Consider the following 19963-nt stretch of genomic DNA (forward strand, 5'->3'; position numbering starts at 1 on the left):
TATTTTGGGTAAGATGTTCCTAAAACTGATATTAACTACAATAAACTAAATATAAATGCAACATGTAAAGTGTTGGATGTTTAATGAGCTGAAAAAAAAGAAAGCAGAATTTTTTACATCCCTGTTAGTAAACATTTATTCTCTGCCAAGATAATCCATCCACCTGACAGGTGTGGCATATCAAGCTGATTAAACAGCATGATCATTACACAGGTGCACCTTGTGCCGGGGGAAATAAAAGGCCACTCTAAAATGTGCAGTTTTGTCACACAACAATGCCACAGATGTCTCAGAGGAAGCGTGCAATTGGCATGCTGACTGCAGGAATGTCCATTTTTATATATTTTTTACATTGGAGACAGACACAAAGCACATCAGTAACATTTCCCCGTTGTCGATAGGGTGGACACAGAGGAATTACAAGATTGTATTAATACTGTTTAGCCATCGAATAGCTTTGATGGGTACTCTCTCATCTGTGTCTATGGGACTGAGTTGGGCCTCTGGAGCTTGAGCTGACAATTGATTCATGACTTACTGATAAAAACCTACAGCCAGGTTGGGGGGTTAAAACAACACCAGGTGCAGATGAATAATAATTGAAGGTCAGTAAAGGTTCTGTAAAATAATGTAGTTCAGATAGAGCCCGATCAGCATACTGTAGTTCAGATAGAGCCTGATCAGCAGACTGTAGTTCAGATAGAGCCCGATCAGCATACTGTAGTTCAGATAGAGCCTGATCAGCAGACTGTAGTTCAGATAGAGCCTGATCAGCATACTGTAGTTCAGATAGAGCCTGATCAGCAGACTGTAGTTCAGATAGAGCCTGATCAGCATACTGTAGTTCAGATAGAGCCCGATCAGCATACTGTAGTTCAGATAGAGCCTGATCAGCAGACTGTAGTTCAGATAGAGCCCGATCAGCAGACTGTAGTTCAGATAGAGCCTGATCAGCAGACTGTAGTTCAGATAGAGCCTGATCAGCAGACTGTAGTTCAGATAGAGCCTGATCAGCATACTGTAGTTCAGATAGAGCCCGATCAGCATACTGTAGTTCAAATAGAGCCTGATCAGCATACTGTAGTTCAGATAGAGCCCGATCAGCATACTGTAGTTCAGATAGAGCCTGATCAGCATACTGTAGTTCAGATAGAGCCTGATCAGCAGACTGTAGTTCAGATAGAGCCTGATCAGCATACTGTAGTTCAGATAGAGCCCGATCAGCAGACTGTAGTTCAGATAGAGCCTGATCAGCAGACTGTAGTTCAGATAGAGCCCGATCAGCAGACTGTAGTTCAGATAGAGCCCGATCAGCAGACTGTAGTTCAGATAGAGCCTGATCAGAATTTGACCACCCCTGGGTTATGATGTATATGACATTCTAACAACAATTTGACCACCCCTGGGTTATGATGTATATGACATTCTAACAACAATTTGACCACCCCTGGGTTATGATGTATATGACATTCTAACAACAATTTGACCACCCTGGGTTATGATGTATATGACATTCTAACAACAATTTGACCACCCCTGGGTTATGATGTATATGACATTCTAACAACAATTTGACCACCCCTGGGTTATGATGTATATGACATTCTAACAACAATTTGACCACCCCTGGGTTATGATGTATATGACATTCTAACAACAATTTGACCACCCCTGGGTTATGATGTATATGACAAGATACACTGGCTACTTTAGGCATCTTTTTTAATGACATGTTTATAATCCAAAAGTATGTTTTTAGAGGGGAGGGAAATACTGTTTATGTTAAACTGTAGAGAACAAGAACCTTTGGTGAATCAAGGAGTCCCTGATATTTTACATACTACACATGTCCAGAAGTCTGGTTCTGACAATAAACAATAAACTTTTAAAGTTTCAAACGAGGCTGTCAAGACAGGACCGTACTGTGGTACTACACTATGACACTGTTATGTACTACTAATGTACTAGTATCTAAGAGGATAAGGAATATCTACAGGTGGAACATGTACACAATATAACACATTACCACAGCATCTAAGGACGCGAACACTGACTCTGACATTGTATTGTGTTATGTGAGACTGACATTGTATTATGTTATGTGACCGTAGCATAACGTTGGACACACCTGCTCATTCAAGGGTTTTTCTTTATTTTTTACTATTTTCTACATTGTAGCATAATAGATGATGAAATAGCAGTGAAGTCCTATTACCAGTCAGGTAGGAAGTAGCAATGAAGTCCTATTACCAGTCAGATAGGAAGAAGCAGTGAAGTCCTATTACCAGTCAGATAGGAAGTAGCAGTGAAGTCCTATTACCAGTCAGATAGGAAGTAGCAGTGAAGTCATATTACCAGTCAGATAGGAAGTAGCAGTGTCAACACTGCCAAGTGGCTGAGATGTCCTCCACTGAGTCCACAGTCCTCTCCACCATAAACACCATCTGTTGTCTGCACACCTCTGACCACAGATCAGATCAAATGAAATGTTATTGGTCTCATACACACATTTCTCTGATGTTATCGCAGGTGTAGCGAAACAGTAATATCTAACAAAACAACACAAATCCCCACAATTTCTTTGAAGAAATGGATGAAGAAATATTATAAGAAATAGTAGAACGAGGAATATCAGAGTCCGGAATATAAATATACAGTTTGTTTACAATGTATATGATGGTGTGTATAGACATTATGGACCGTATTTTAATAGGAAAGGTGTGAACAGCAGTAGTTATATAGGATGAGCCTTGACTAGAATACAGGGTGGAATAATGGGTGGTTGACAGCTAGTAACAGTGACTAAAGTTCAGGACAGGGTACTGGGCGGAGGCCGGCTAGAGGTGACTATTTAAGTCTGATGACCTGGAGATAGACCACATATTAACCACACAATAAGTATTGTGGTGGCAGCATCATGTTATGAGTATCCTTGTCACTGGCAGGGATTGGGGTTTGTCAGGATCAAAATAAATATGAAAGGAGCAAAGCCCAGGTAAAAAGTTAGAGGGAAACCCACCTCAGTCTTCTGAAACCTGTTTCCATCACATCTGTCTTGAGTTTTTTTATACGGTATGACTTGACTCAAATAAAAACTTTGGATGGAAACGTGGTTAATCAATCTGTATACAGCCTAATTATTTCCCCATCAGGAAGCTCCGGTAAACAGTGGTTGTAGTGCACTGCTGCCACCACCAGGCCTGGAGTCCATTTTGACTTTGTTGATAGCTTGCTGCTGTGCGGACAAAGACGTAGCAGCTAGCTAACTGGCTACCGATCAACCTATTGTGTGTATTGAACATTCATATTGGACTTGCATTTGTAAGGCTTCTCACCTGTGTGCAGTTTCATGTGTTCTTTCAGCTTTCCTGAATGGTTAAATCTCTTTCCACAGTGGGAGCAGTGGTAGGGCTTCTCCCCGGTGTGTATTCGCTCATGAGCTTTCAGGTTTCCTAACTGGGTAAAACGCTTTCCACACTGGGAGCAGCAGTAAGGCTTCTCTCCTGTATGTATTCGCTCATGAACTTTCAGGCATCGTAAATGGGTAAAATGCTTTGCGCACTGGGAGCAGTGGTAAGGCTTCTCCCCTGTGTGGATTCTCCCATGACTTTTAAGTGACTGTGATGAGTAATATATCTTCCCACAGTCTAAGCATTTGTAAGGTTTCTCACCTGTGTGTACTCGCTCATGAGCTTTCAGGTTTCCTAACTGGGTAAAACTCTTTCCACACTGGGAACAGCGGTAAGGCTTCTCCCCTGTGTGTATTCGCTCATGAGCTTTCAGGCTTCCTAAATGGGTAAAACGCTTTGCACACTGGGTGCAATGGTATGGCTTCTCCCCTGTGTGTATTCGCTCGTGACCTTTAAGGGTTCGTAACAATTTGAAACTCTTTCCACACTGGGAGCAATGGTGTGGCTTCGCTCCTGTGTGTCCCCGCTTATGTCTTTTCAGGCTTCCTAACTTGGTAAAACTCTTTCCAATCTGGGAGCAGAGGTGTCGGTGTCGTCTTGCTGGTTCGGACGTCTCTGGTTCCTCCAAGTTTGGTTTTCCTCCTGCCAAAGACAGTGTTAATTATTGTGTGGAAGTCCAAAACCTTCATTTTTTTTTACTACACGAATATTGAAAAATATAAACATGAATATTGAAAACAAATGTTTGCATTATTTTTAAATAGTTGAACATAATGTACTTTAATGGTATATTAGTTCCAGGATCTCTGCCAGTGTTAAAGCTATGGGCAATTTAAAACAGAGACATTAGCATAGTAGGACATGTAATTTAAGGTTACCTAACATAACCCCTGTTCTATGATATTATAAGCCTCGTTAGGGGAGGAGTCTAGGGAGATCCAGTCAAACAACGTCAATCGAGCAACGGCCAATAGCAGACCACGCCACTTCCATATAAGGGACATAGCCACTCCCGTCTTCCATGTGTGAAAGGTAACCTGGTGAATATCATAGAATCTATTTTAAGTTCTATTTCAATGACTCGTTAGTCCTTCACTTTGGGGATAGAGTCAACTACCATAGAGCTCATATATTCTCCGATGCCAAGTCTAGACAGGACCATCGCTCAGAGGTCCCCACTCTACTCACCGTACGTGTAGTGATGTCCAGTCAGTAGAACCTCATGAAGGTATATCACCACAACATGCTGCATTACAGATCTCTTGAACAGAGATGCCTTTAAACAATGTATATGTTGTAGCCATACCTCTGGTGGATTGAGCCATCAAGCCCTCTGGAGGTGTCAGATCCTTGCTACTATAGAACCTCATGAAGGTATTTTTTTATTTGTATTTATTTAACCTTTTTTTGTGTGTTGAGAAGTAGAGGATCACTAGTTTGAGTCCAGTATGGGAACAGGAACAATGGAGGAAACTAAACTGTTAGCAGCACACTGGCGTCAGTTACACTGGAGTCAGTTACACTGGAGTCAGTTACACGGGGGTCAGTTACACTGGAGTCAGTTACACGGGGGTCAGTTACACTGGAGTCAGTTACACGGGCGTCAGTTACACGGGCGTCAGTTACACTGGAGTCAGTTACACTGGAGTCAGTTACAATGGAGTCAGTTACAATGGAGTCAGTTACACGGGCGTCAGTTACACTGGCGTCAGTTACACTGGAGTCAGTTACACTGGAGTCAGTTACACGGGCGTCAGTTACACTGGAGTCAGTTACACTGGAGTCAGTTACACTGGAGTCAGTTACACGGGAGTCAGTTACACTCAGTTACACTGGAGTCAGTTACACTGGCGTCAGTTACACGGAGTCAGTTACAGTCAGTTACACTGGAGTCAGTTACACGGGAGTCAGTTACACGGGAGTCAGTTACACGGGAGTCAGTTACACTGGCGTCAGTTACACGGGGGTCAGTTACACGGGGGTCAGTTACACGGGAGTCAGTTACACGGGAGTCAGTTACACGGGAGTCAGTTACACGGGAGTTACACTGGAGAAAGTTACACTGGAGTCAGTTACACGGGAGTCAGTTACAGTTACACGGGAGTCAGTTACACTGGCGTCAGTTACACTGGGCAGTTACACGGGTTACACGGGAGTCAGTTACACGGGAGTCAGTTACACTGGAGTCAGTTACACGGGAGTCAGTTACACGGGAGTCAGTTACACGGGAGTCAGTTACACTGGAGTCAGTTACACGGGCGTCAGTTACACGGGCGTCAGTTACACGGGCGTCAGTTACACTGGCGTCAGTTACACTGGAGTCAGTTACACGGGAGTCAGTTACACTGGAGTCAGTTACACGGGAGTCAGTTACACTGAGTCAGTTACACTGGGTCAGTTAGTCAGTTACACTGGGAGTCAGTTACACTGTTAGTTACACTGGAGTCAGTTACACTGGAGTCAGTTACACGGGCGTCAGTTACACGGAGTCAGTTACACTGGTTACACGGGCGTCAGTTACACTGGCGTCAGTTACACTGGAGTCAGTTACACGGGCGTCAGTTACACTGGGAGTCAGGGGGTCACACTGGAGTCAGTTACACTGGAGTCAGTTACACGGGCGTCAGTTACACTGGAGTCAGTTACACTGGAGTCAGTTACACGGGCGGGCAGTTACACTGGCGTCAGTTACACTGGAGTCAGTTACACTGGGAGTCAGTTACACGGGTCAGTTACAGTTACACTGGGCGTCAGTTACACTGGAGTCAGTTACACGGGAGTTACACGGGGTCAGTTACACTGGAGTCAGTTACACTGGGTCAGTTACACGGGGTCAGTTACACGGGAGTCAGTTACACGGAGTCAGTTACACGGAGTCAGTTACACTGGCGTCAGTTACACTGGCGTTACACGGGGTCAGTTACACGGGGTCAGTCAGTTACACGGGAGTCAGTTACACTGGCGTCAGTTACACGGGGGTCAGTTACACGGGTCAGTTACACGGGCGTCAGTTACACGGGCGTCAGTTACACGGGAGTCAGTTACACTGGGCGTTACAGTTACACGGGCAGTTACAGGGGCAGTTACACGGGAGTTCAGTTACACGGGCGTCAGTTACACGGGAGTCAGTTACACGGGCGTCAGTTACACGGGGTCAGTTACACGGGTCAGTTACACTGGAGTCAGTTACAGTTAACACTGGCGTCAGTTACACGGGTTAGTCAGTTACACTGGAGTCAGTTACACGGGCGTTTACACGGGCGTCAGTTACACGGGGTGGGGTCAGTTACACTGGCGTCAGTTACACTGGAGTCAGTTACAGTTACACTGGAGTCAGTTACACGGGAGTCACGGGCGTCAGTTACACTGGAGTCAGTTACACTGGAGTCAGTTACACGGAGTCAGTTACAGTTACGGGCGTCAGTTACACTGGCGTCAGTTACACGGGAGTCAGTTACACTGGCGTCAGTTACAGTTACTGGAGTCAGTTACACAGGGAGTCAGTTACAGTCAGTTACACTGGAGTCAGTTACACGGGTTAGTCAGTTACACGGGAGTCAGTTACACTGGGAGTTACACGGGGTCAGTTACAGTTACACGGCGTCAGTTACACTGGAGTCAGTTACACTGGAGTCAGTTACACGGGAGTCAGTTACACGGGAGTCAGTTACACGGGCGTCAGTTACACTGGAGTCAGTTACACTGGAGTCAGTTACACGGGCGTCAGTTACACGGGCGTCAGTTACACTGGAGTCAGGTACACGGGAGTCAGGTACACTGGAGTCAGTTACACGGGAGTCAGTTACACTGGAGTCAGTTACACTGGGTCAGTTACACGGGGTCAGTTACAGTTACACTGGAGTCAGTTACACAGTCAGTTACACTGGAGTCAGTTACACTGTTACAGTTACACGGGCGTCAGTTACACTGGAGTTACAGTTACACTGGAGTTACAGTCAGTTACACGGAGTCAGTTACACTGGAGTCAGTCAGTTACACGGGGTCAGTTACACGGGTCAGTTAGTCAGTTACACGGGAGTCAGTTACACGGGGTCAGTCAGTTTACACTGGCGTCAGTTACACTGGGTCAGTTACACGGGGTCAGTTACACGGAGTCAGTTACACTGGCGTCAGTTACAGTTACACGGGGTCAGTTACACGGGCGTCAGTTACACGGGCGTTACACGGGAGTCAGTTACACTGTCAGTTACACGGGCGCAGTTACACGGGCGTCAGTTACACGGGCGTCAGTTACACGGGAGTCAGTTACACGGGCGTCAGTTACACGGGCGTCAGTTACACGGGGGTCAGTTACACGGGGGTCAGTTACACTGGAGTCAGTTACACGGGAGTCAGTTACACTGGAGTCAGTTACACGGGAGTCAGTTACACGGGAGTCAGTTACACGGGCGTCAGTTACACGGGCGTCAGTTACACGGGGGTACACTGGCAGTTACACTGGAGTCAGTTACACGGGTGTCAGTTACACGGGCGTCAGTTACACGGGCGTCAGTTACACTGGCGTCAGTTACACTGGAGTCAGGTACACGGGAGTCAGTTACACGGGCGTCAGTTACACGGGAGTCAGTTACACTGGAGTCAGTTACACGGGAGTCAGTTACACTGGAGTCAGTTACACGGGTGTCAGTTACACGGGCGTCAGTTACACTGGCGTCAGTTACACTGGGTCAGTCACTGGTACACGGGTGTCAGTTACAGTTACACTGGGCGTCAGTTACACGGAGTCAGTTACACTGGGCGTCAGTTACACGGGAGTCAGTTACACTGGAGTCAGTTACACGGGTGTCAGTTACACGGGCGTCAGTTACACTGGCGTCAGTTACACTGGCGTCAGTTACACTGGAGTCAGGTACACGGGAGTCAGGTACACGGGAGTCAGTTACACTGGAGTCAGTTACACGGGAGTCAGTTACATGGGCGTCAGTTACACTGGAGTCAGTTACACTGGAGTCAGTTACACGGGCGTCAGTTACACTGGAGTCAGTTACAGATGACATCAATAAAGTTAGTCATTTCAAAATTAAGACATGTTCTGTTAAGGTCTTAATGTTGGAGTCCCCCCCAAAAAAATAAATAATGCTTTTCATTCAATCAAATTTCATAGCTTTTAGAAAAGGCTTACAGAACTTGTTTTAAAATACATATACCTTGATGAAGACAGCTTGGCTGTCAAAACGTTGGATATTTTTGCATCTGAGCTCCTAGAATGTGCAGCTCTCCTTTATTTTCAAGTTTTCTACTCAGCACCTCGCCTAAATAGGTGTGCGTTTCTTTTTCTTCTAGATGAAAATATACATTTGCCATTTTTAACAAGCTCTGTAGATCAGATGTTAATTAAGCAATACAGACCACATTGAAGTGTCTGGAGTTTAGTTCTAGAGTCTTGTAAAGATATGGGGGGGTTGACTGGGACAGGCAATGTAACATCTATGTTTTTAGGAAAACATGAACCTTACATTGGATCATCTTGAAACTTTCTCTCTAAAACTAACTTTCATCAAGGTTTTATATGGTCTATTGCTTTCTCTCTTTTCATTGGCAGAATCCTTTTTCAGTGTTATGATATTCATAACATCCATATACACCAGTCTATCTTCCTGTCAACTAACAGAACTCTGTTGGTTGTCCTGGTAACAGATACCAGTGGGCAGATCTATTTAATTTGTTCAAACTAAACTACAAAACTTACTTTGATGAGTCAAATCTGATCCTTTCTTCTCTTCTCCTCCTCTCACAGTTCCACTCAGCCCCGTTGTTTTCCTGCAGTCCACCAGCAGCACAGACAACCTCTTCATACCCAGCAGTAAGGTGCCACCGGGAGAGGCACGACACGGGGACTCCGGGAGGGAGGAAGGGCTAGCGTTGTCCTGGTAACCATAAAGAGGGGACACAGACGCATATCATTATGAATGCTGATGTCACGGTTGTCATAAAGTGCTTTACAGAAACCCAGCCCAGACCCCGATAGAGCAAGCTGTATGCTAGACCAGACCAAGCTGTACCATCTGGTGTTCTGATCTGGAGAGACTCTTCTCTTCCTCGTCAGCATCAGGATGTTGTTGAGGCTCCCCAGAGGATCCACCATAGTCATGTCTCTCTCCTGTGTGAATGAGAACATCAAACAGATGGTAAACTTATGATCTACTATTACAATCACAGAGTCTTACAAGAGGCATGAATATGTCTAAAAAGGGCCTAAAATGGCCACTTTCATCATGATTTTATAAAATATTGTTTGTGATGCAAATGTAAAAGGGTTGTTCCACGAAATGGGTTCCTTTTGCGTCCCTTTGATATTTTAAGTATAAATTATGCTCCAATATTGCATTTTTAAAATACTGTTATATCAGATGAGGAATTTTAATGTAGACCACATGGAGAATTCAATACATCTCATTTAAAAGTCCCCAAAATATATGTACCAACTGCAGAATGAACATTTAACAATTTATAGAGTACGAAACTTATTTAAGTGTAGAACTTCAGTAGAATGCCCCTTTAAAACCCCACATTAGTTCAACAACGGCATAGTTTGTGCCCTTGTTTAAGACAGTACTCACTGGTGTTAATCTGATATTCTGTATCCTCCTCTTTCACTCCCAAAACGTCTTCCTTCTTCACCTTTACTGAGATACCATCCTCTTCCTCTCTAAAGGGTTCTATCTCTTCTTTCACTGTAACAGCCTCCTCTTCTTTCACTATAACAGCCTCTTCTTTCACTGTAACAGCCTCCTCTTCTTTCACTGTAACAGCCTCCTCTTCTTTCACTATATTAGCCTCCTCTTCCACGACAATGTTCAGTCCCAGAGCTTCTTTCTCCGTCCAGCAGACCTCCTCTTCTTTAGCAGGGGAGGAGTAGTTTAGTGAGCTCATGGTCAGGGATGTTAGCTAGTTAGTTAGCATTAGCGACTAGCCTAGTGCTAGGCTCAGTATCAATCTTAAACAAGTTTGCAAATTGAACAAGCAAATTAGGTTAAAGGTCATCAGTTGATAAGTCAACAGAAATGTGTTTAAAACACTGAGATTAAGCTAATGTTCACAAACACGGTGTAAAGCGTCAATCTATTATTTTCATGTTGGCTAGCAAGCTACCGAGGTGGTTGAAAGAGTAGCCGTGTTGTTGTTCCTGAAGAAGCGTCCCGTCCAGTCCATTATACGTCACACAAGAAGCATCACCTGAAAGACGCAGATCGCCATCTGCTGACTGGAGTTGGTAACGCAGTTTGGAAACAATAGTTACGACACGTTGTATTAGAAAGAACGTAATTTAACAATAAACTGATATATTTTCTCTTACGTCTTTCAAATAATACGTTCCTGTACACAGACGTAGAAGCTTAATATGAATATGTAGATGATGAATACATACATCTATGAATAGGTAGTGTGTTAATATACATTTGCTCTGTTCATTTTCACATTCGTTTTTATCTAGATGTGACCATACTATTCCCTTAAAGCCACGCTCTATAAGATACAAATCATCCTGTAAACAATAGAGCAAATGCATCACATGCAAATAGCACTTGATTATCTGTAGTGCTTTACACTGGGTAGACAAAACATTAAGAACACCTGCTCCTTCCATGACTTCGACTGACCAGGTGAACCCAGGCTAAAGCTATGATCCCTTATTGATGTCACTAGTTAAATCCACTTCAAATCAGTGTAGATGAAGGGGGGGAGTCAGGTTAAATAAGGAATTTTAAGGCCCAAGATAATTGAGGCATGGATTGTGTATGTGTACCATTCAGAGGGTGAATGGGGAAGACAATATGTGTAAGTGTTTTTGAACAGGGTAATAGGTGCCAGGCGCACCAGTTTGTGTCAAGAACTGCATCGCTACAGTTTTTCAGCTCAAGTTTCCCATGTGTACCAAGAATGGTCCACCACCCACTGGTGGTCAGTCCCCTTTAATTTATTTATTTTATTTTACCTTTATTTAACTAGGCAAGTCAGTTAAGAACAAATTCTTATTTTCAATAACGGCCTAGGAACAGTGGGTTAACTGCCTGTTCAGGGGCAGAACAACAGATTTGTACCTTGTCAGCTCGGGGATTTGAACTTGCAAACTTTCAGTTACTAGTCCAACGCTCTAACCACTAGGCTGAGGGAGGACCATTTTGTTTTTCATGAGTCACCGATTGTATACTATGTATTTTTTATTAGCTAAGTAATAAATGGCAAATGCAACTTTTGTATATACGGGCTCACTGTAATACCACGCAGGGCAGAACAGAGAACTGACAAGATGTATGTAAACAGTATTCTTATACTGTGATGGACATAGTTTCAACCCGTCTGTTGGCCTATCACAGTAGAGGTTGGGCGTGGTTTAAACTTGCTCAGCCTATTGCAGACGCTCAGGCGGGTCCCCGCCTCTTGGCGCTTCTTGGAGTCCTCCCTCCGTCGATGTATAGATTCTTACTGTTCTGGTATCACAGCCTAGTTATAACAGTTGCTCAGTTCCTCATTCCTTACTACACCATATTGGATGACTGTCATTCATATATAATATAACAGCAATAGGTTTAGACCACTACATGATACTCACATTTTAATTATTATTTGGTGACGTGATTATCTTTACTATAGTTTTATCATCATCATTTATCATTGGGAAGCATTGAAGACAATGGGCCAGCATCCTGTGGAAAGCTTTCAACACCTTGTAGAGTCCATGCCCTGACGAATTGAGGCTGTTCTGATGGAGAAAGGGGAGGGTCCAACTCCATATTAGGAAGGTGTTCCAAATGTTTGGTATAATCAGTGTACATATCTGCCATTTAGCAAACACTTTTATCCAAAGTGATTTGCAGTCACGTGTGCAAACACTTTACATATTGGTGGTCCCAGGAATCAAACCCATTACCCTGGTTTTACAAGCACCATACTCTACCAACTGAGCTACAGGATCACAAGGAATGACGCAGATAAACTGTCTGACCTTCATTCCTACAGCCTTCATCTCCGTCCCTGGAGTCTCTTCACTGTCTGACCTTCATTCCTACAGCCTTCATCTCCGTCCCTGGAGTCTCTTCACTGTCTGACCTTCATTCCTACAGCCTTCATCTCCGTCCCTGGAGTCTCTTCACTGTCTGATCTTCATTCCTACAGCCTTCATCACCGTCCCTGGAGTCTCTTCACTGTCTGACCTTCATTCCTACAGCCTTCATCTCCGGCCCTGGAGTCTCTTCACTGTCTGATCTTCATTCCTACAGCCTTCATCTCCGTCCCTGGAGTGTCTTCGCTGCACATCAGACAAGTTCTGAAGAGTTCCAGAAGCTGTACTTCATCTCCTTGTTAGGAGCAGAGTTTTAGACTCTCTGAAATTATCAAAGGTAAGATCCAGGTGCAGACAGTGACCCAGGTGCAGACAGTGACCCAGGTGCAGACAGTGTCAAAATTACCTTTATTACTCGAAAATGGGCAGGCAAAAGGACAGGTCGAGGGTCAGGCAGAGGTCAGTAATCCAGATAGATGGGGCAAAGGTGCAGGACGGCAGGCGGGCTCAGGGTCAGGCAGAGGTCAGTAATCCAGATAGATGGGGCAAAGGTGCAGGACGGCAGGCAGGCTCAAGCAGAATGGTCAATGCCGGGGAAATTAGGAAACAGGAACAATCGAGAGACAGGAGCAGAGGGAAAACGCTGGTAGACTTGACGAAACAAAACAAACTGGCAAAAGACAGAGAACACAGGTATGAATACACAGGGACAATGGGCAACACCTGGAGAGGGGTGGAGACAACCACAAAGACAGAGAACACATGTATGAATACACAGGGACAATGGGCAACACCTGGAGAGGGGTGGAGACAACCACAAAGACAGAGAACACAGGTATGAATACACAGGGACAATGGGCAACACCTGGAGAGGGGTGGAGACAACCACAAAGACAAAGAACACAGGTATGAATACACAGGGACAATGGGCAACACCTGGAGAGGGGTGGAGACAACCACAAAGACAGAGAACACAGGTATGAATACACAGGGACAATGGGCAACACCTGGAGAGGGGTGGAGACAACCACAGAGACAGAGAACACAGGTATGAATACACAGGGACAATGGGCAACACCTGGAGAGGGGTGGAGACAACCACAAAGACAGGTGAAACAGATCAGGGTGTGACAGCAATACATCAACAGCACAAAGTTAATGTTACTATGTGCAGTAATGTGTAACCAATAAGAAACCTGTCCCTTTCCACTTGTCTATTATCTTTGTTTAGAAATAGCCATTTGTGATGACTTACTGATGTGTCTAGTGTGTCGTCTCAATGAAGAGAGCTGCGTGACCATGTGACACCATCCTTGATGTGGGGAAGAGTGTTGGACAGGCACATCCTGTTCCTGTTAAGACACCTGGCCAGCTGAGTGCAGGTGGGCTCTCCTGTCAACATGAGCCTCCTACCATGGACAGATATTTCACCTAGTGTTACTTGGAAGAGGGAACGCAACACTCTGCTACAACGCAACTCCCCGTGGAGTGAAAAAGGGATTGTAGGTGCGAGTAAGGATGACAAAGGCAGATCATTTATTGCTTCCTTCACACGGTCATTTTGGGGAAAAGGGGCTGAACTGAATCAAAGAAAGTAAATGTCAAAGCCCTCCTACCTTACCTGCCTACCCACTACTTACCTAACCTACCCTCTCCTACCTTACCTACCTAACCACTACTTACCTAACCTACCCTCTCCTACCTTACCTGCCTACCCACTACTTACCTAACTTAGCTCCACCTGGTGCGCTAACCAAAATACAGGGGGGGGTGGTCCACCCAGGTCTTACCTAGTGTGCATAGACAGTAAATACTACGGGTTATGTATGCCCATAGGCCTCTTGCCTAAGCTCTCCCTAGGTGTCTTCCCCCCTGGGAACATAACCTGTAGTATTTACTGTCTATGTATGCCCATAGGCCTCTTGCCTAAGCTCTCCCTAGGTGTCTTCCCCCCTGGGAACATAACCTGTAGTATTTACTGTCTATGTATGCCCATAGGCCTCTTGCCTAAGCTCTCCCTAGGTGCCTTCCCATTACATTTACATTTACATTTAAGTCATTTAGCAGACGCTCTTATCCAGAGCGACTTACAAATTGGTGCTTTCACCTTATGACATCCAGTGGAACAGCCACTTTACAATAGTGCATCTAGGTCTTTTAAGGGGGGGAGGGGGAGAAGGATTACTTTATCCTATCCTAGGTATTCCTTAAAGAGGTGGGGTTTCAGGTGTCTCCGGAAGGTGGTGATTGACTCCGCTGTCCTGGCGTCGTGAGGGAGTTTGTTCCACCATTGGGGGGCCAGATCAGCGAACAGTTTAGACTGGGCTGAGCGGGAACTGTACTTCCTCAGTGGTAGGGAGGCGAGCAGGCCAGAGGTGGATGAACGCAGTGCCCTTGTTTGGGTATAGGGCCTGATCAGAGCCTGGAGGTAGTGAGGTGCCGTTCCCCTCACAGCTCCGTAGGCAAGCACCATGGTCTTGTAGCGGATGCGAGCTTCAACTGGAAGCCAGTGGAGAGAGCGGAGGAGCGGGGTGACGTGAGAGAACTTGGGAAGGTTGAACACCAGACGGGCTGCGGCGTTCTGGATGAGTTGTAGGGGTTTAATGGCACAGGCAGGGAGCCCAGCCAACAGCGAGTTGCAGTAATCCAGACGGGAGATGACAAGTGCCTGGATTAGGACCTGCGCCGCTTCCTGTGTGAGGCAGGGTCGTACTCTGCGGATGTTGTAGAGCATGAACCTACAGGAACGGGCCACCGCCTTGATGTTATTTGAGAACGACAGGGTGTTGTCCAGGATCACGCCAAGGTTCTTAGCGCTCTGGGACGAGGACACAATGGAGTTGTCAACCGTGATGGCGAGATCATGGAACGGGCAGTCCTTCCCCGGGAGGAAGAGCAGCTCCGTCTTGCCGAGGTTCAGCTTGAGGTGATGATCCGTCATCCACACTGATATGTCTGCCAGACATGCAGAGATGCGATTCGCCACCTGGTCGTCAGAAGGGGGAAAGGAGAAGATTAATTGTGTGTCGTCTGCATAGCAATGATAGGAGAGACCATGTGAGGTTATGACAGAGCCAAGTGACTTGGTGTATAGCGAGAATAGGAGAGGGCCTAGAACAGAGCCCTGGGGGACACCAGTGGTGAGAGCACGTGGTGAGGAGATGGATTCTCGCCCCCCTGGGAACATAACCTGTAGTATTTACTGTCTATGTATGCCCATAGGCCTCTTGCCTAAGCTCTCCCTAGGTGCCTTCCCCCCTGGGAACTAATGAAACAGAATAATACAAACGTAAGGAAACAATTTCAAGATTCAAAAACACTGTGCCCTATTGGCACACATCAAATCAAATTTATTTATATAGCCCTTCGTACATCAGCTGATATCTCAAAGTGCTGTACAGAAACCCAGCCTAAAACCCCAAACAGCAAGCAATGCAGGTGTAGAAGCACGGTGGCTAGGAAAAACTCCCTAGAAAGGCCAAAACCTAGGAAGAAACCTAGAGAGGAACCAGGCTATGTGGGGTGGCCAGTCTTCTTCTGGCTGTGCCGGGTGGAGATTATAACAGAACATGGCCAAGATGTTCAAATGTTCATAAATGACCAGCATGGTTGAATAATAATAAGGCAGAACAGTTGAAACTGGAGCAGCAGCACAGTCAGGTGGACTGGGGACAGCAAGGAGTCATCATGTCAGGTAGTCCTGGGGCACGGTCCTAGGGCTCAGGTCCTCCGAGAGAGAGAAAGAAAGAGAGAATTAGAGAGAGCATATGTGGGGTGGCCAGTCCTCTTCTGGCTGTGCCGGGTGGAGATTATAACAGAACATGGCCAAGATGTTCAAATGTTCATAAATGACCAGCATGGTCGAATAATAGTAAGGCAGAACAGTTGAAACTGGAGCAGCAGCATGGCCAGGTGGACTGGGGACAGCAAGGAGTCATCATGTCAGGTAGTCCTGGGACATGGTCCTAGGGCTCAGGTCAGTTGAAACTGGAGCATCAGCATGGCCAGGTGGACTGGGGACAGCAAGGAGTCATCATGTCAGGTAGTCCTGGGGCATGGTCCCAGGGCTCAGGTCCTCCGAGAGAGAGAAAGAAAGAGATAAGGAGAGAATTAGAGAACGCACACTTAGATTCACACAGGACACCGAATAGGACAGGAGAAGTACTCCAGATATAACAAACTGACCCTAGCCCCCCGACACATAAACTACTGCAGCATAAATACTGGAGGCTGAGACAGGAGGGGTCAGGAGACACTGTGGCCCCATCCGAGGACACCCCCGGACAGGGCCAAACAGGAAGGATATAACCCCACCCACTTTGCCAAAGCACAGCCCCAACACCACTAGAGGGATATCTTCAACCACCAACTTACCATCCTGAGACAAGGCTGAGTATAGCCCACAAAGATCTCCACCACGGCACAACCCAAGGGGGGGGCGCCAACCCAGACAGGATGACCACAACAGTGAATCAACCCACTCACGTGACGCACCCCCTCCAGGGACGGCATGAGAGAGCCCCAGTAAGCCAGTGACTCAGCCCCTGTAATAGGGTTAGAGGCAGAGAATCCCAGTGGAAAGAGGGGAACCGGCCAGGCAGAGACAGCAAGGGCGGTTCGTTGCTCCAGAGCCTTTCCGTTCACCTTCCCACTCCTGGGCCAGACTACACTCAATCATATGACCCACTGAAGAGATGAGTCTTCAGTAAAGACTTAAAGGTTGAGACCGAGTTTGCGTCTCTGACATGGGTAGGCAGACCGTTCCATAAAAATGGAGCTCTATAGGAGAAAGCCCTGCCTCCAGCTGTTTGCTTAGAAATTCTAGGGACAATTAGGAGGCCTGCGTCTTGTGACCGTAGCGTACGTGTAGGTATGTACGGCAGGACCAAATCAGAGAGATAGGTAGGAGCAAGCCCATGTAATGCTTTGTAGGTTAGCAGTAAAACCTTGAAATCAGCCCTTGCTTTGACAGGAAGCCAGTGTAGAGAGGCTAGCACTGGAGTAATATGATCAATTTTTTGGTTCTAGTCAGGATTCTAGCAGCCGTATTTAGCACTAACTGAAGTTTATTCAGTGCTTTATCCGGGTAGCCGGAAAGTAGAGCATTGCAGTAGTCTAACCTAGAAGTGACAAAAGCATGGATTAATTTTTCTGCATCATTTTTGGACAGAAAGTTTCTGATTTTTGCAATGTTACGTAGATGGAAAAAAGCTGTCCTTGAAATGGTCTTGATATGTTCTTCAAAAGAGAGATCAGGGTCCAGAGTAACGCCGAGGTCCTTCACAGTTTTATTTGAGACGACTGTACAACCATTAAGATTAATTGTCAGATTCAACAGAAGATCTCTTTGTTTCTTGGGAACTAGAACAAGCATCTCTGTTTTGTCCGAGTTTAATAGTAGAAAGTTTGCAGCCATCCACTTCCTTATGTCTGAAACACATGCTTCTAGCGAGGGCAATTTTGGGGCTTCACCATGTTTCATTGAAATGTACAGCTGTGTGTCATCCGCATAGCAGTGAAAGTTAACATTATGTTTTCGAATAACATCCAAGAGGTAAAATATATAGTGAAAACAATAGTGGTCCTAAAACGGAACCTTGAGGAACACCGAAATTTACAGTTGATTTGTCAGAGGACAAACCATTCACAGAGACAAACTGATATCTTTCCGACATATAAGATCTAAACCAGGCCAGAACATGTCCGTGTAGACCAATACATATAGATCAGCAGCTACACAATACTTAACAAAAACCTCTGAGCAACAACCAACACGAGACATATCAATCAGCAACAACCAACACGAGACATATCAATCAGCAACAACCAACACGAGACATATCAATCAGCAACAACCAACACGAGACATATCAATCAGCAACAACCAACACGAGACATATCAATCAGCAACAACCAACACGAGACATATCAATCAGCAACAACCAACACGAGACATATCAATCAGCAACAACCAACACGAGACATATCAATGAGCAACAACCAACACGAGACATATCAATGAGCAACAACCAACACAAGACATATCAATGAGCAACAACCAACACAAGACATATCAATGAGCAACAACCAACACAAGACATATCATTGAGCAACAACCAACAAGACATATCAATCAGCAACAACCAACACAAGACATATCAATCAGCAACAACCAACACAAGACATATCAATGAGCAACAACCAACAAGACATATCAATCAGCAACAACCAACACAAGACATATCAATGAGCAACAACCAACAAGACATATCAATCAGCAACAACCAACATAAGACATATCAATCAGCAACAACCAACACAAGACATATCAATCAGCAACAACCAACACATATCAATCAGCAACAACCAACACAAGACATATCAATCAGCTCTCTCCTAACAAAGGAACACTTGCTTTTCTAGCTTCAGAAGGAATCGGTAATTGTAGACAGCTGTTTCTGACGAGAGGGCGGGGTCAGCGCCAATCATCAATGGGGCCGACCAATCAGCTGCTTAGAAGAATCCAGGAAGCCATTTCCTGAAATACAAACCCATAACACACAGAAACTGGGGAATGTAACACCAAGTCGTCTCTGGGATTCAAACCAGAGACCTTTCAGTTACTGGCCCAACACCCTTAACCGCTAGGCTACGTGCAGCAGGAGCCCCATGTTGACAGGAGAGCCCACCTTTATTTCTCCCTTATTATGAACATTCACATTGGCCAACAGTCAACCTATTGTGTCTATTGAACATTCATATTGGACAGCCTTACCTATAGAGTAGCACCACCACCCATCAGCCCGTTCTCTTCTTGATGTCAAAGTCACAGTGTATTGTTGCTATAGGAGTTTATGATTAATAATCCTATTAATTTCAAGCCCCACTAAGATGTCACCATACTATTCATTTAAAGCCCCTCTGTCAGATATAAATCATCAGAGTGGGAAACCAACTGACATGGAAACAATGGAGCAAATGTATCACTATCAGAGGGGTCTATTATGACATCAGATAGAACTACTCAGACATTCCAAATATCACTTGATTATCAGAGGGGTGTAATTCCAATTGGCTATACTAAAACTCTTTAACATCATACTTAGCTCTGGCATCTTCCCCAATATTTGGAACCAAGGACTGATCACCCCAATCCACAAAAGTGGAGACAAATTTGACCCCAATAACTACCGTGGAATATGTGTCAACAGTAACCTTGGGAAAATCCTCTGCATTATTATTAACAGCAGACTCGTACATTTCCTCAATGAAAACAATGTACTGAGCAAATGTCAAATGGGCTTTTTACCAAATTACCGTACAACAGACCATGTATTCACCCTGCACACCCTAATTGACAACCAAACAAACCAAAACAGAGGCAAAGTCTTCTCATGCTTTGTTGATTTCAAAAAAGCCTTCGACTCAATCTGGCATGAGGGTCTGCTATACAAACTGATGGGAAGTGGTGTTGGGGGTAAAACATACGACATTATAAAATCCATGTACACAAACAACAAGTGTGCGG

At 45.2% G+C, this 19963-nt stretch overlaps 1 protein-coding gene across 1 annotated transcript in view; it reads right to left on the reverse strand.

The window, feature by feature from the left end:
- Window positions 1-2131: 2131 nt before the first annotated feature.
- The window catches only part of LOC135568326 (zinc finger protein 502-like), a 28904-nt gene continuing 11072 nt past the window's right edge, over window positions 2132-19963 (reverse strand). Inside the window, exons 5-9 of the mRNA XM_065015199.1 lie at window positions 13301-13371; window positions 9992-10319; window positions 9434-9531; window positions 9121-9298; window positions 2132-4052 (exon numbers count right to left, since the gene is read on the reverse strand). Coding sequence (XP_064871271.1) covers window positions 3283-4052; window positions 9121-9298; window positions 9434-9531; window positions 9992-10319; window positions 13301-13371 — 1445 coding nt within the window. The 3' untranslated portion in view covers window positions 2132-3282. The remainder of the gene's footprint in view (window positions 4053-9120; window positions 9299-9433; window positions 9532-9991; window positions 10320-13300; window positions 13372-19963) is intronic.

Source organism: Oncorhynchus nerka, unplaced genomic scaffold, assembly GCF_034236695.1.
Source record: "Oncorhynchus nerka isolate Pitt River unplaced genomic scaffold, Oner_Uvic_2.0 unplaced_scaffold_1618, whole genome shotgun sequence".
NCBI lineage: Eukaryota > Metazoa > Chordata > Actinopteri > Salmoniformes > Salmonidae > Oncorhynchus > Oncorhynchus nerka.